Source organism: Mobula birostris, chromosome 30, assembly GCF_030028105.1.
Source record: "Mobula birostris isolate sMobBir1 chromosome 30, sMobBir1.hap1, whole genome shotgun sequence".
NCBI lineage: Eukaryota > Metazoa > Chordata > Chondrichthyes > Myliobatiformes > Myliobatidae > Mobula > Mobula birostris.
This window is the reverse complement of record NC_092399.1, coordinates 31,419,018-31,436,804: the sequence shown is the minus strand read 5'-3', so window position 1 is coordinate 31,436,804 and position 17,787 is coordinate 31,419,018. Positions and strand designations below refer to the sequence as shown.

Sequence of the window (17,787 nt, the reverse complement as noted above, 5' to 3'; positions counted from 1 at the left end):
TGAGCAGATTTTCAGGTTCAGGGGGGAATAGCACAAGTGAAGAAGAGAACAATGCTCAGGGCAATTATTAGTGAGAAAACATGACTCTTATGCACAAGGAGAAGAATGCATCTCATCTGCATAAGCCTTCCTGAATATACACGTCGTGCATTTGCACTAATTGATATTAAAACTGAGCATATCGTTGACACGAGGTGAAACCCATGTGGTCAGAGGGTGGCTTGGCACATAAAGGTCACCAGCCAATGAGTGATCCCTGGGCTGTCATACCTTGGGGCTTGGCACCCATGACTTTGAGGCCACTTAGTAAGGCAGTTTGAGCTGTGATGCAGTGTGGGACCTGGTGAACTCAAGCTTGCTGTTTTTGCAGAGATGAAGTTGGTTACCACACAACCGTTTCTCACTCTACTGAGGAAGCTGTACTTAAACCACATCATATATGGATGAATTTGTGGGCTCAGCTAAACTGTGCTGCAATTCTGCCAGGGTTTTATTTTGCAATGGGATGTTCTTTAAAAGGTTCCTTTAAACAATATCTTGCCTCTTAGTGTATATTCCAAATGCACGTAGGAGTAGAGGTGGGGTTTAAGTGATTCTGAAACAGGAAGTGTAATTCAAACAACCTGATCGTTTTCCTCTTTCTGAAGCATTAAAATGTGGAGAAGACGCTGAGATGCTGGTTTTGAAATGCTGTTGGTATGGACCCAAGGAACGTATGGCCCTGTTTCTCGCAGCTAGTCCATCCTTCATTCAGACCAGGTTCCGATAGCTCAGCAGTTTCTTGGTAGCACATGTGTGGTTGATTTTGTTAAGTCCAATGCCTCTTTGGATTCCTATTTTAAGTTAGCTTTTAAACCCACTCCCATGGCAACAGCAAAGACTCCTGGGTTGTCCCTTCGGAAAAGTGACTGCAAAGGTGAGTGTAGAAAATGCTGACAGCTTGAAATCTGACCAGTGATAGTCGTGAGGCCAGCTCACCGCTTTTTTGATGCAATGTTCTGAAAGTTCTATTAACTTTATATAGAAGTTTTGGTTTGAAAAATAACGGTGACATATACAGAACTGTCCTTAGGATTTATATAAATGCAGGAACTTTAATGTTGTTGAGTCTATGTCAGCGTGTGGGTGTAAGTGAGATTATGTCAATTATTCCGACCGGTTCTATTAACTGAAGGGCTTACCAGTTCATTGTAAGATAGCAATAAAGAAACTGAATGCTGTAGCAGGTAGCGAGATTTTGAATGATGGTGTTAAACGTGAGTTAGCTTATTGGCAGGCTGTTGCCTGGGATTGGAGCATTGTAGTTATGAGGAGAAATGAGATTTGTCTCTTTGGAGCAGAAGAGGTTAAGGAGAGACATGATTAAAGTATATGAAATTATGGGAGGGTACTGTTGAAAACTTTCTCCCACATCAGAATAGATAAAACTAGAGGACACAGGTTAAGAGTAAAAAGAAGAGACTTAGAGGGGGATAAGATGGAGACCATTTGCTCAGACGTTGGTTGCGGTAGTTACTCTATAAAGTTTTAAATTTTTCCTGGTTTTGGTGAAGCAGCTGCTGAAGCTTAGAACAGTACAGCACCCTCTATCCCTATCTGCCTGCACATGGTCAATATCCCTCCGTTAACTGCCTCTCTTGGAGCCTCTTAACTATTGTTTCCACTACCTCGTCTGGCAACATGGCCCGGGCACCTACCGTGCTCGGTGTAGAAAATAAATGTGCCCTGTAAATCTGATTTATTCTATTTCATTTTATTTTTTATTTAGAGATACAAAACATTAATAGGACCTCCTGGCCCAACAAGGCCATGGCGGCCAATTACACCACGTGACCAATTAACCTACGAACCCGTACGTTTTTGGAATGTGGGAGGGAACTGGAGCACTCGGAGGGAACCATGTGGTCATGGGGAGAACATACAAACCCTTTACGTAGTGGTGGCGCTGTAATAATGTTACACTAACTGCTCTGCTGCCATGCCACCCCAACTTCCTGCCTCTCATCTTAAAGCCGTGCCCTCTAGAACTTGATATTTCCACCCTAGGAAAAAGATATTATTTATTCTATCTAGGCCACTCATAATCAGGTCACCCCTCATCCTCCAACACTCCAGAGAGAACAACCCAAGTATGTCCAAATTCTCCTTATTTCTATTTCTACTGCACTCCACTTATTTCTACTCAACTCCAATCTTGGTAACACACATAAAAGTTGCTGGTGAATGCAGCAGGCCAGGCAGCATCTCTAGGAAGAGGTGCAGTCGACGTTTCAGGCCGAGACCCTTCGTCAGGACTAACTGAAGGAAGCGTTAGTAAGAGATTTGAAAGTGGGAGGGAGAGGGGGAGATCCAAAATGATAGGAGAAGACAGGACGGGGAGGGATGGAGCCAAGAGCTGGACAGATGATTGGCAAAAGGATATGAGAGGATCATGGTTAGAGAAGTCATTGTTCGTACCATCAGGTTGGAGGCTACCCAGATGGAATATAAGGTGTTGTTCCAATCTTGGTAAACCTCTTTCGCACCTTCTCCGAAGCCTCCACATTCTTCCTCTTCTGCGGCAATCAGAATTGTACACAAATGAGGCCTAACCAAAGTTATATAGAGCAGCAACGTGACTTCCCAACTTTTGTACTCAATGCCCTGATCAATGAAGTCAAACGTGCCAAGCACCTTCTTTACCAGCCTATCCACTTGTTTGGCTACTTTTGGTCTTGCTTACTAAGATCACTCTCTCATCAGTATTCCTAGAGCTCCTGCCATTTATTGTACACTTTTATCTTGCATCTCAACCCTCAAAATGCACCACCTCATTCTTGTCCAGATTAGATCGCCTTCCATTTCTCCGTCCAAATTTCCAACTGATACACATGCTTCTGTATCCTTTGACAACCTTGCTCACTATTCATAACTCCAACAATTTTAGTGACGTTCACAAACTTAACTACCCAGGCCACTTCATCTGGAAAAACACTGGTCATTGACCCCCAGCAGAAATATACCCTTCCATCACTACTCTCTCTCTCTTTCTCTCTCTATGACCAAGCCAATTTTGCATTCATTGTGAATTTCCATGCATTTTAACCTTCTGGACCAGCCTACAATGAAGGACTTTGTCAACTACTTCACTGAATTTCAAGTGGTTAACATCCACTGCCCTACCCTCATGAGACATCTTTATCACCTTCCCAGAAAAAAAACAAATTTGTGAGACAAGAACTCTCCCACACAAAACTATGCTAACTCTACCTAATAAATTCATACTTTTCCAAATACGAGTCAATTCTGTCTGTAAGTGTTTTCTTCAATAATTTCCCTCTCATTAATGTAAGAGTCAACTGACTATAATTTCCTTCATTATTCTTTTTGTCCTTTTGTTTAAGGAACAACATTGGCTGTTCTTCTGGGACCTCATCATGGATACAATGATTCTGTCAAGACCCTAGCAATCTCCTCCTAGACCCCCTTCATTATCCTGCAATAAGTCCCATCAGACCCCAGGAACTTAGCCATAAAGTTTTTTAAGGGACCCAATGTCTTCTTTTTCCTAATATTAACATGCCCTGAAACATCAAGGCACCTCTCCCAATGCTATGGGAATGGAGGTGAAAATTTTAAACTGCTAAGATGCTGACAGGAAACCTGTGAACTTTGGCAGTGTGTGGGCAAACTCTGAACATGTTTTGTCTGACCGTGTTAACTGGCAAGATGTAGCAAAAATCCCCGCCAATTCACCCATCTATCAATAACTGTAACAGACCTAGTTCTGTGATGCCAATAACCTTTCGTTTACTTTTGACATTTTCAAACTAACTAATGCTTATACAGGGTTGATAAGAGGCTACAGCTCCCTTGTGTGCTGTCTTTCCTTTGCACGTGTTCTCACTTTGCACAGCTTCTTAAATTCAATCTTTTGCTATCTATTGCTCTCTCTCTTACTCTGTCTATTTCTCATCTCTCTTGCACTCTCCTTTTATCTTTCACTACCCTCTCTCTCCCCTTTCTCCCTATCGCTCTGATTTTCTCTCACTCTCTCTTTTGTTCTCCCTCCTCTTCTTCATGCTCTTCACCTCTTCTTTCTCCCTCCTCTTGCTCTCTCCCCCTCTCTTTCTCTTTCTCTCTGTTCCTCTCTCTCTGCACTCTCCCTCTCTCTTTCTCTTTCAGCTATCTTTCTTCCTCTATTCCTTTATCACCCCTCTCTCATTCGCTTTCTCTTTTTCCATCCCCCTCTCCTTTTATCTCTTTTCCTGTTCTTCTATCCCTTCCTCTATATATCTGTCTCTACATCTTTCCCCTCCTGTGCCCTTCTAAGAATTACCAACCCATTACAATTCCTCTGGGGTAACTGTGAGTTCTGTATTCAGAGTTCACTCATGATGTTCCTGTCCTGATTTCTATACAGGAAGTCATTACTTTCTGCCTGCAGTGCCATTTGGTGCTCAGTCTTCCAGCTCTGTAAGGGTTTGTTCTCAACAATATTAAGCATGTAATTTAGGCACACACTCCAAGCCAAGAGGGTAACAGTGTTGACTGGTGAGATGTATCCAATCAGTTCTGACCATCCCGCTACTTTAGTTGTCCACCAATCTCACTAAACATAGAACATAGAACATAGAATAGTACAGCACAGTACAGGCCCTTCAGCCCACAATGTTGTGCCGACCCTCAAACCCTGCCTCCCATATAAGCCCCCACTTTAAATTCCTCCATCTACCTGTCTAGTACTGTCTTAAACCTCATTAGTGTATCTGCCTCCACCACTGACTCAGGCAGTGCATTCACGCACCAACCACTCTCTGAGTAAAAAACCTTCCTCTAATATCCCCCTTGAACTTCCCACCCCTTACCTTAAAGCCATGTCCTCTTGTATTGAGCAGTGGTGCCCTGGGGAAGAAGCACTGGCTATCCACTCTATCTATTCCTCTTATTATCTTTTACACCTCTATCATGTCTCCTTTCATCCTCCTTCTCTCCAAAGAGTAAAGCCCTAGCTCCCTTAATCTCTGATCATAATGCATACTTTCTAAACCAGGCAGCATCCTGGTAAATCTCCTCTGTACCCTTTCCAATGATTCCATATCCTTCCTATAGTGAGGCGACCAGAACTGGACACAGTACTCCAAGTGTGGCCTAACCAGAGTTTTATAGAGCTGCCTCATTACATCGCGACTCTTAAACTCTATCCCTTGACTTATGAAAGCTAACACCCCATAAGCTTTCTTAACTACCCTATCCACCTGTGAGGCAACTTTCAGGGATCTGTGGACATGTACCCCCAGATCCCTCTGCTCCTCCACACTACCAAGTATCCTGCCATTTACTTTGTACTCTGCCTTGGAGTTTGTCCTTCCAAAGTGTACCACCTCACACTTCTCCGGGTTGAACTCCATCTGCCACTTCTTAGCCCACTTCTGCATCCTGTCAATGTCTCCTTGCAATCTTCAACAATCCTCTACACTATCTACAACACCACCAACCTTTGTGTCGTCTGCAAACTTGCCAACCCACCCTTCTACCCCCACATCCAGGTCGTTAATAAAAATCACGAAAAGTAGAGGTCCCAGAACAGATCCTTGTGGGACACCACTAGTCACAATCCTCCAATCTGAATGTACTCCCTCCACCACTACCCTCTGCCTTCTGCAGGCAAGCCAATTCTGAATCCACCTGGCCAAACTTCCCTGGATCCCATGCCTTCTAACTTTCTGAATAAGCCTACCATGTGGATCCTTGTCAAATGTCTTACTAAAATCCATATAGATCACATCCACTGCACTACTCTCATCTATATGTCTGGTCACCTCCTCAAAGAACTCTATCAGGCTTGTTAGACACGATCTGCCCTTCACAAAGCCATGCTGACTGTCCCTGATCAGACCATGAATCTCTAAATGCCTATAGATCCTATCTCTAAGAATCTTTTCCAACAGCTTTCCCACCACAGATGTAAGGCTCACTGGTCTATAATTACCCGGACTAGACCTACTACCTTTTTGAACAAGGGAACAACATTCGCCTCCCTCCAATCGTCCGGTACCATTCCCGTGGACAACGAGGACATAAAGATCCTAGCCAGAGGCTCAGCAATCTCTTCTCTCGCCTTGTGGAGCAGCCTGGGGAATATTCTGTCAGGCCCCCGGGACTTATCCGTCCTAATGTATTTTAACAACTCCAACACTTCCTCTCCCTTAATATCAACATGCTCCAGAACATCAACCTCACTCATATTGTCCTCACCATCATCAAGTTCCCTCTCATTGGTGAATACCGAAGAGAAGTATTCATTGAGGACCTCGCTCACTTCCACAGCCTCCAGGCACATCTTCCCACCATTATCTCTAATCAGTCCTACCTTCACTCCTGTCATCCTTTTTTTCTTCACATAATTGAAGAATGCCTTGGGGTTTTCCTTTACCCTACTCGCCAAGGCCTTCTCATGCCCCCTTCTTGCTCTTCTCAGCCCCTTCTTAAGCTCCTTTCTTGCTTCCCTATATTCCTCAATAGACCCATTTGATCCTTACTTCTTAAACCTCATGTATGTTGCCTTCTTCCACCTGACTAGATTTTCCACCTCACTAAAGAGCAGAAATACTCTCTCTGGCCAATGTTTATCCTTCATCAACAACTAATGATCTGAAAAAAATGTTCCTTTGATGCTTAGAGAACTTGCACCAAATGGTCTTCATTGCCACAGACAGCTGTGAAGGCCAAGTCATTGAGTATATTTAAAGTGAAGATTAGTCAGGGTGTCAAAGGTTACAGGGAAAAGGCAGAAGAATGGGATGAGAGAGATAATAAATCACCCATGATGGAATGGTAGAGCGGGTTTGATGAGTTGAATGGCCTAATTCTGTGCTCCTGTGTCTATGGTCTTGTAGTTATGGTCTTAAGAAGTGGTTGAAGCATGTACAATAACAACTCTTAAAAGACAGTTTGACAGATACATGGATAGGAAAGGTTTAGCCGGATATAGGGCAAATACGAGCAGAGTAGATGGACATTTTGGTTGGCATGGATGAGATGAGCCGAAGGCCTGTTTCTGACCAATGAGAAATTTATTTCTGAAGCACATCAAAATCATTTGAAATCATGTAAGCTACTATGTAAACAATTTAAGGTAGAAATTGTTTTACAACCTTTTAACAGCATTAGAGTATTATTGAGGGTTGAACTAACACTCATTGCAGAAAGAAGGTAAGGCTTGAAACCTTCAGCTGTGAAGTTCCCAGAGGGGGTTAGTGGGTTTCTCCAATAAGCTAAACTGGCCTTCTTCCAAAACAATGAATGGGCTATAGGTAGTTCAGGTCTAGATCTCTCAGCTGCCAGCAATACCCGTGCAGGAGTGCTCTGGGCAGCTTGCTTGTAAAGGCACATGAAACAGCACTCATCCAGCCACAGGGAATTGGAATTGGAGTTGGTATATTATTGTCACCTGTACCGAGATACAGTGAAAAGCTTTTCTTCCATATTGTTCGTACAGATACAAATGGTAGTGTAATGGTTGATGTGAAGCTAATACGGGCCCAGCAACCTGTGTTCAGCTCTGCCGCTGACTGTAAGGAATTTGTAGCTTCTCCCTGTGACCACGTGGGTTTCCCCAGTGCTCCAGCTCCCCTCCACACTCCAAACAGGGATTGCTTAGTAGGTTAATTGGACCCATTGATGCAACTGGGCGTTACACGCTCATTGGGCCAGTGCGCCTCTGACTGAATAAATAATTAAAAATTAGATCAGATCATTACACATTGAGGTAGAACAAAGTAAAATTTAACAATGCAGAATAGATTGTAATGGCTACAGAGAAAATACAGTGTAGGTGGACAATAAAGTGCATGATTATAATAAGAGTCAAACTGATCGTATTAGGGAACTAGTTAATAGTCTTATAACACCGTGTGACACTGGGTCAGTCATCCCACAGGCACAGGGATCCCACAGGGCAGTGGAATGTGGGGCAAAGTGGATGGACATGCACACACTCACACTCTCACCCTCTTACTCTCTCACTCTCACACACTTTCACACACACCACACTCTCTCTCTCTCACACACACACACTCAATCACAATCACTGCACCCTTGTCTCATTTTCCCTCACCTCCATGGCAAACGTTGATGCATCTTGTCCGTTGGTGCCACGATATTGGGACCCTGAAGGTCTGGCAGACTCCCAGCTCATAGTTTGGCAAAGACGCAGCAATGTTTTTGAACACCATTAGAGATGTAACCTATCCTGGTGCCCTATCAAACCTTGTTTAGGCCAATTGTATAACATATCTTGCAAGTGGACAGCTTGGCAATAGCCCTAAACTTGAGAAGAACTTGGTGCATTTAAACAGAGATGAAACCCAATGTCTTGGCATATTTCTTCCTTGGCAGTTAAATCTCCAATGTAGTCTCTGTGACACGTCCCTCCTCTTTCTTGATCTCTGTCTGCATCTCTGGTGACAAACTGTCTACTGATATATTTCATAAACCTAGCTATTTCCACAGCTATCTTGACTGTACCTTTTCCCATCCTGTCTCCTGTAAAAACGCCATTCCCTTTTCTCAGTTCCTTTGTCTCTGTCACATCTGTTCCCAGGATGAAGCTTTACCTTCCAGGACATCAGAGATGTCCCCTTTCAAAGAACGGGATTTCCCTTCCTCCACCATTGATGCTGCCCTCACTGGCATCTCCTCCGTTTCCCAGACACCCGTGCTCACCTAATCTTCCCGCTGCTTCTCTTGTCCTCACCACCAACCTGTGAGCCTCCGCATCCAACATACTCTCCACAACTTCCGCCATCTTCAACAGGAGCCTACCGCCAAACATATTTACCTCACTCCCGCTCTCCGTTTTCCACGGGGATTGCTTCCTCCCTGATTCCCTTGTCCATTCATGTCCCTCCCCACTAATCTCCCTCCTGGTACTTATCCCTGCGAGCGGCGGCTGTTCACACTCATTCATCTCCTCCCTCACCTCCATTCAGGGCCCCAAAACCTAATCATTCCAGGTTAGGAAACACTTCATTTTCAAATCTGCTGGGGTTGTCCACTGTGTCTGGTTCACCCTCTCTCCCTCTCTTCAGCATTACCTCTGTCTTTTTTGCAGATGAGAAGGAAGAGCCCAAGACTGGAGGGTCAGAGTCTGCCGTCAAGCACAACCTGATGCCTCCCAAAAAGGTTCCACCTCCTGTGAAGGTGAAGCCACTGTCAACAAGCCTGTCTAATAAGTAAGTAGGATAGAGTCAGAGTGTCACAATGTGTGGGAATGCTTGAGCTCTCTTTCTCTATCAGCTAATGCCACCTGTATAGTGGGGAGTGATCTTTGAAAGTAGTTAAATGTATGATGGATAACTGGGCATTTTTAAGTCTAAGGTAAGAAGAGTCCAAAGGTATTATTTCCCATTATAACAGGTGGCTCACGGAACCTTTATTCCTGGCTGTACCATGCTAACCATGACCACGTCACACATCATGCTTGCTTAATATTTTCAAAGGCAGCTTATCGTAAACACATGGGGTTCTGTAGATGCTGGAAAACTTGAACAACGCACACAACCTGTTTGAGGAGCTCAGCAAGTCAGGCAGCATCTGTGGAAAACAGTCGACATTTTGGGCCAAGTCCTTTGGGCTGTTTATTCTCTTCCACAGATGCTGCCTGACTTGTTGAGTTCCTCGAGCATTTTGTGTGTGCTACTCTCGATGGCAGTCTCTATTTGCGTTGTTCTGCAGCCCTGTCCTTTTACACCTTCCTATGTCGTTGTGGACCAGACGGCACTTTGATTACTGCCCCTCTCCAACATCTCACAGCTCCATTAGCAAAGGGCTTGTTGCCCTGTATTGGTAGTTGATGATGCTGGTTTCAACATCATGTGGGTCTCAGAGTGTCTGAAGAGAATAAAGGCATTGCTCAACAATCCCTGAGAGTTATTCCCACTTTTCAGTTTGACAGAAGGCCATTTAGGCTGTCGAGTCCATGCTGGCTCCTAGACCAATTCCATTCCCTAATAATATTCCGTACAAACTATTCTCCTCACACTCCCATCAACTCCTCTGGATTCTACCACATGCTCTACACTAGGAACAATCCAGAGAGGCAAATTTATCTCCCAACTACACATCTTTGGAAGGAAACCTGGCCATTTTAAACCTTACTTAGTACTTCAACTGCTGCAGTTCTCCTTTACGAAGTAGGCCTGCTGAAGAAGGTAAACCAAACAACCAACAAAGGGCACACATCTATAGATGCACAAGGACAATTATTCATACCAGAGGATCATGTTGAGCATCATTATACATTGCTCCAGCTTTTTACCACAGTTGGAACCAGGGACCAAATGTGCTATGATGGGCCCAGACGCATTTCCCAGTTGCCCTACACTGGTGTCTGAATATGATTAACTAGGAACTGCTGTCCAGGGCTTCTCATTTCACAGATGGAAAATGTCCTGAGATGTGTCTGATGTTCCTCAGGACCCTGGGAGTTAATGCCTTTGTTTGCAGCTGGATCCTTGACTTCCTAACCAACGGACTGCAATCAGTCAACACCAGGAGCACCACAACCTTGACCTGCAAGGTTGCGTCCTTGGTGTCCTACTCCTGACTGCTTGGCAGATGCTGCTCTAACTTTACTTTCAAGTCAATAGATGATACCTCCTTAGTGGGCCAAGGAGCCGGACTACAGGAAGGAGATAGAGAGCTTAGTGACATGGTGTCATGACAACAACCTTTTCATCAATGTGAGACAAAGAAAAGCTGGTCCTTGACTTCAGAAAGGGAGGCAGCACACATGCTCTTGTCCAGATCAATTGTGCTGAAGTTGAGAGAGTTGAGAGCTTCAAGCTCCTAGTGTGAACTTCACCAGTTGCCTGTCCTGGTCCAACCACATTGATATGGCCAGGAAAGCTCACCAATGCTTCTACTTCCTCAGGAAGCTAAATAAATTAGGCATGTCCCTGTTGACCCTTACCAATACCCATCGATGTACCACAGGATTCTTTCTTCCATAACTTTCTGGCTCTTTCACCAATCAACTTCCTAGCTCCTTGCTTCATCCCTCCCCCTCCAGGTTTCACCTATCGCCTGGTGTTTCTCCCTCCCCTCCCCCTCCACCTTTCAAATCTACTCTTCAGCTTTTTTGATCCAGTCCTGCCGAAGGGTTTCAGCCCGAAACGTTGGCTGTACTTTTTTTCTATAGATGCTGCCAGGTCTGCTGAGTTCCTCCAGCATTTTGTGTGTGTGGCTCGGATTTCCAGCACCTGCAGATTTTCTCTTGTTTGTGATAGAAAGAAGTCTCTCTGGATTCATAGCAACGTTGTATGGCAACTGCTCTGCACGTGACCACAAGAAACCGCAGAAAGTTGTGGACACAGCTCAGTACATCAGCGAAACCAGCAATCCCTCTATGGACTCTGTCTAAACTTCTCACTGCCCAGGGAAGCAGCCGGCATAATTAACGACCCCATCTCCACCCCCACTCTGGATATCCTCTCTTCTCGCCTCTCCTATCTGGCAGAAGATACGAAAACCTGAAAGCACGTACCACCAGGCTCGAGGACAGCTTCTATCCCATTGCTATCAGACTCTTAAACAGACCTCTAGTACAACAGGATGGACTCTGGACCTCATAATCCACCTCACTACCTTGCACTTTATTCTTTATGATCTTTACTTTACAAGAACATCAGTTATTATTTACCTGCACGGCACTTTTTTGCTAGCTTTTGCACTTAATGCAGCATTGCTATTGTTTTACCTTATTCTAGCTCAAGGCATTGTGTGATGATTTGATCTGTATGAACAGTACGCATGACAACGTTTTCACTGCATCTTGGTACATGTGCCAATATAAACCAATTACAATACCAGTGTAACTCTAACTGCTCTGGACCACAAATCCATATTGTAGAAAGGAGTAGATTATGAATTGACTTATCGTTTTGTGTGCTGTTGGTGCACCTTGGTCAGTTTCTCCTTCGTCTGCTGGCAGGTAGTCAGCAAGAACTATTCTCGTCTGAGTAGTGGTTTGTGGTGATGCTAGTCAGCTCTGTTCCGGCCACTGGGGCTCTGACCCAAGCTCTATCGTAACTGTGGTTTTAGAAAGTATGAGGCTTGATGTAATCATGCAACTGGTTTGGTCGTGAGGCTTGTGGTGAGCTCACCTTATGAGGCTGGAGAATGATGATGAATTCTACTTGAGGCAGGGGAACTGGTGAAGGTCTTAATGTCTGCAGACCTGCCTGTGTTCTCAATACTCTCTCCCACTTTATCACTCTAAGTCCCTTCTCATAAATATACCTAAAGATTCCAAGCCAGTTGGATTGTTAGCCACATTTTGTAAGGCCAGTGATGTTGTGGGGATGGAACTGGACTCTTTGGCGGTGGTGTCTGAAAAGAGGATGCTGTCTAAGTTGCATGCCATCTTGGACAATGTCTCCCATCCACTACATAATGTACTGGGTGGGCACAGGAGTACATTCAGCCAAAGACTCATTCCACCGAGATGCAGCACAGAGCATCATAGGAAGTCATTCCTGCCTGTGGCCATCAAACTTTACAACTCCTCCCTTGGAGGGTCAGACACCCTGAGCTAATAGGCTGGTCCTGGACTTATTTCATAATTTACTGGCATAATTTACATATTACTATTTAACTATTTATGGTTCTATTACTATTTATTATTTATGGTGCAACTGTAACGGAAATCAATTTCCCCCCGGATCAATAAAGTATGACTAATACTACTACTATTTCCCTTCTCTAGAAACTTACTCATGGTCGATTTAGTTCTATTGATTGAGAATTAGTTAAAAGAGGCCTAGTTATGTCTGAGGGAAGACCATTACTCAGTAAGGGTTTATAGATATGATACACTGGGTATTTCCTGCATTTTCTGTTTTTAATCCAGTGACGATGTTGGGAAGCACATATGTTTGCAGATGTAGGAACAAGAGAGCAGAGTACATTCCGCCTCTCCCCATCTCCATTGGAGGAAAGGCAGCAGATCAACACCAGGATTCTCTAACGCTCAATTTCTCACCTGATTCCACATGCCCCAGTTCTCTTATCAAACCTGAGGTATCAATGGAGTAGGGCGTTGATGAAAATTTTGCAAGGTGTTTGTTATCAGCAATCTTAAAATAAAGTCAAGCCTTAAAGTCCGGTGAAAAACAGTTCTCTTTTGAGTTTGAGTTTTTCTCCTGAAGTGCCTCTGCTGGGAACAAGTTGTGCATGGAGACATAGACCAGTACAGCACAGAAGCAGGCCATTCAGCCCATTTAGTCCCTGCTGACCTATTATTCTGCCTAACCTCTTCGACATGCACCTGGACCATAGCCCTCTGTACCCCTCCCATCTGTGTACTTACCCAAATTTCTCTTAGATGCTGAAATTGAACCCTCATCCATCACTTCCACTGGCAGCTCATTCCACACTCTCAGCACCCTCTGAGTGAAGAAGTCCCCCCTCAGGTTGACCTTTCACCCTTAACCTTTAACCTCTAGTTCTAGTGTCACCCAACCTCAGTGGAAAAGCACTACTTACATTAACCCTCATAATTTTGTATACCTCCCCTCATTCTCCTTTGCACTGTGTATGCTACTGGACCTTCCCAAAAGGCTGAAGGCATTGAAGCTTTGAAGGTGCACTTCCCAGTCAGCCAGGCTCATGACGGTTGGTGGCTCCGGATGAGGGAGGTGGGGTGTGAGTGGCTGAGGATGAGCCAATCAGGCACTGGAGCCCAGCAGCTTGGATGCGGGTATGAAGCAGAGCTGGGATTGGCCATTCGGATGGTGGAGTGAGAAGAATAAGGGGTTTGAATTGGAAAGAAGTGGTGCTGGGGTTCAGTGATTTCAGCAGTGACTATAAAGACATAAAGGTGAGCTTTATTTGTCACATGTACTGTATTTCTGGTTTGGTCACCGGCCACTCGACCATGGTTTTTCAGTCGGGTGCTGGACACTCGGAGAGATTTGATGGGGAGCGGGCGTCCGGTGCTCGGCCAGGGGCCGTGGTCAGGTGGTCGGCGATTTGGGCCGGCTCCCCCACCAGACTGAGTCTGGTGAGGACAGTGTGAGGACACCCAGCAGGACTGAAAACAAACAAGACCTGACAAAGGGCGGATGAGCTCCTTGTGAGCCAACGGCCATCTTCCGTGGAAGAGATTAAAGCCTCACCACGTATCTACGAATCGTAAGCTATGCACCTAGTTAGAAGAGACATGATGAACTTGGGCGCTGCACCATGTGCCTGGACCTGCCCAAGGCCTCCGTCTAAGGAGGGGCTGAGCTCAAAGAAGCAGCCGCGGCTGGAGGCCAACACGGCCTCGGGCTCGAGTTCGGCGGGGGCGGCAGTGGGCAGTGCCAAGGTGGCCAGCGAGAACAAACTAGAGGAGAGGCTGTACTCGGTGCTGTCGCAAGATCGAAGAAGATGGAGGTACATAGCCGCCAACCCTGGATTCGGGACGGCACCCACTGACTGACTGACTGACTGACTGTATATCGAGACATAGAGAGAAATGTGTTGTTTACGTTAAATCAATTTAGTGAGGATTTCACTGGGCAAGTATCGCCATGCTTCATAATGCCAGCATAACATGGCCACAACTCACTAACCCTAACTGTATGTCTTTTGGGAATGTGGGAAGAAACCAGAGCAAGTGGAGGAAACCCACGTGGTCATGGGGAGAACGTCCTTACAGGCAGCGGCCGGAACTGAACTCCATTCAGTGATCACTGTGCTGGAAGTTCAATTCCCATCACTGCCTGTAAGAGGTTCGTGATGGGGTGAGAGTGGGTGGTGGATGAGGTCAGAATCATAATCAGATGTATGTTGGTCTGAATGGTGATGGTTGGGGGAGCTGGGACTGGTAATGTTGGGCTGCGAGGAAGGCAAATTTGGACTGTCAAACTATTGAATTTCTTGGCAGGTTTGTCACATGTACTGAGAGAGAAAGTCCTGAAAGAAGAATATTTATATACCGAGGCTTTAATCTGTGTTTGAAAAGAGCTCAGACGGTAAGGTGTTGGACAGGTGGTGATTTGCAATGTTTTCCTTGCAGAGTCGGTGGGGAACAGGTGTCGACTCCTTGGGAACTCAGCAAACCAGCCAGAGAAAGGAGCAGTGATTCAGGTAAAGGGGACAGCAGCAGCAGACGTGGTACAATGCAATGCTTAACTTTTTCAGTGGACTTCAGCCACTGTGATTTATGAGGCACTTGGTGAAGGCCAATAAAAGAAGTTTAAGTATGAATGGAGTGACCATTGTATGAGTGGACAGTGTTAGAGTGGTCAGTTTCAAGCGGCTCAAGACGCGTAGACAAGAAGAAGTGAGAGCTCTTGGTAGGTTTCAGGTAAGTTTCTTTCTTGTTTTTTGGCGTGTGCCCGCGTGCGTGCGAGTCTGTGTGTGTGCGTCTGTGCGTCCGTGATGATGTCTTTTTCATGGCTTTTCCAAGGTGCAGAGCGAGAGAGAGACTGTGTGGCGCGCTGTCCTCGCACAGACATTCTCGCAGAATTTTTCCCTTTGTTTTACGAGGTCGAGTTGTGATCTTGACACTCAACCCGGCACGGATGGAAAGCGTACTCAGGAGCGGACCCGACTGGTTTCGAACCCGGGAACCTCCGCTCCTGGGTCCCGCGCCGATGTCGTTGCGCCACCAGCCAGCCCGTATGTTTCTTTCTTTCTTTGTCTATTAGTGCATAGTTAGTACAGTGGGAATGGGTCTGGGGTTGGAAGTGTGTTCTTCCTGTGAGATTTGGAAACTCAGGAGACCCGCAGTCTCCATGATAATTACATCTGCATGAAATACATCAAGCTGCAGCTCCTTGCAAGCCACGTTAGAGAACTGGAGCTGCAGCTGGATGACCTTTGGCACAGACATGACAATGAGGAGGTGATAACTAGGAGCTACAGGGAGGCAGTCATACCTAAGTTGCAGGAGACAGGTAGCCGTGTGTCAGTCAGGAGAGGGAAGGGGAATAGACAGACAATTCAGAGTACCCCTATGACCATTCCTTTAAATAATGTATACAGCTTTGGATGCTTTTGAGGGGGGTGACCTACCAGGGGAAATCCACAGCAACCAGATCCTTGGCACTGAGATTGGTTCAATGGCTCAGATGGAAAGGGGGCAGGAGTTCAATATTGAGAAAGGATTCAGTAGTTAGAGGAGCAGAAGGGATATTCTGTGGATGTTAAAGAGACACCCAGATATTGTCTCCAAGGTACCAGGGCCAGGGATGTCTCAGATTGGATCCACAGCATTCTAAGAAGGGAGGGTGTCACAGCTAGAAGACATGGTCCATATTGGAACCAATGACATACAGTAAGTAGAAAAAGAGGCAAAGTCCTGAAGAGAGAATATAGGGAGCTAGGTAGAAAGCTGAAAAGCTGGACCCCCAAGGGTAGTATTCTCTGAATTGCTGGCTGTGCCATGCGCTAGTGAGGGTAAGAAAACGACGATTTAGCAAATGAAAGTGTGGCTGACAAAGTGGTGTATGCAGCAGGGTTTCAAATTTCTGGATCGTTGGAATCCCTTCTGGGGAAGCTATGACCTGTGCAAAAAAGACGGGTTTCACCTGAACTCAAGGGGGACCAATATCCTAGTGGGCAGGTTTGCTGGAGCTGAAGGGGAGAGTTTAAACTAATTTGGAAGAGGGTGTAGTATGTAGTGAGGCTGTGAGCAAGGCCAGGGCAAAATGACGGTCAGTGGGATGGGTAGAAGTATGTCTTTAAACTGTATAGCAGGTTCAACCATTTAACAGTTTAGAAAAGTGAGGATAAAGTAAAAGGGAAGGAGAATGCAGGAAAGATCATGAAAGTCTCCAGAATAAATAAAACAACAAAATGTTTAGAAAGGGATAAGAATTTAACTTCTGGTAACATGAGGGCAAGATCAAAAACGGCAATGAATACAGGACTGAAGGTGTGAGATCTGAATTTATGCAGTGTACAGAATAATGTAAATGATCATGAGGTTGTCAGTTAGGGATAAGCAGGTATGACTGTGGACATCACTGAGTCATGGCTGAAAGAAGATCATAGTTGGGAGCTTAGCATCTAAGGATAAACATTGTATCGAAAGAATAAGCAGGTAGGCAGAGGGGGTGGGGTGATTTGCTAAGAAATGAAAACAAGTCCTTAGAAAGAGGTGACATGGGATCAGAAGAAGTAGAATCCTTGTGGGTAGAGTTCAGAAACTACAAGGGTAAAAACACTCTTTTGGGAGTTGTATACAGTCCCTCAAACAGTAGCTAAGATTTGGGGTACTAATTACAATGAGATTTAGAAAAGGCATGTAAAAAGGGAAATATTGCGATAATCATGTGGGATTTCAATATGCAGGTAGATTGGAAAAGTTAGGTTGCTGCTGGATCCCAAGAGGGTGAACTTGTAGAATGGCTTTTTGTGTGGTTGAGCCTACTCAGGGAAAGATAATTCTGGATTTGTGTTGTGTAATGAATCAAATTTGATCAGGGAGCTTAAGGCAAAGGAGCTCTTAAGAGGCAGTAATCATATTATTATAGAATTCACCCTGCGGATTGAGAAGGAGAAGCTAAGTCAGAGACTTCAGTATTACGTGGAGTAAAGGGAACTACAGACGGATGAGAGAGGAGCTGGCCAAAGCTGATTGGAAGAGGACATTACCAGGGATGATGGCAGAACATCAATGGCTAGAGTTTCTGGGAGAAATTCAGAAGGCATAGGATAATCACATCCCAAAGAAGAAAATATATCCTACAGGAAAGGCAAAGCACCATGGCTGACAGGGGAAGTCAAAGACAGCATAAAATCAAAAGAGAGGAC

The 17,787-nt window shown here is 45.1% G+C and overlaps 1 protein-coding gene across 2 annotated transcripts in view; it reads left to right on the top strand.

Moving 5' to 3' along the window:
• sh3d21 (SH3 domain containing 21) overlaps window positions 1-17,787 on the top strand; it is a 121,287-nt gene that overhangs the window by 79,626 nt on the left and 23,874 nt on the right. For both annotated transcript variants that reach the window (XM_072247098.1, XM_072247097.1), the window contains exons 12-13: window positions 9,095-9,215; window positions 15,044-15,114. In XM_072247098.1, coding sequence (XP_072103199.1) covers window positions 9,095-9,215; window positions 15,044-15,114 — 192 coding nt within the window. The remainder of the gene's footprint in view (window positions 1-9,094; window positions 9,216-15,043; window positions 15,115-17,787) is intronic.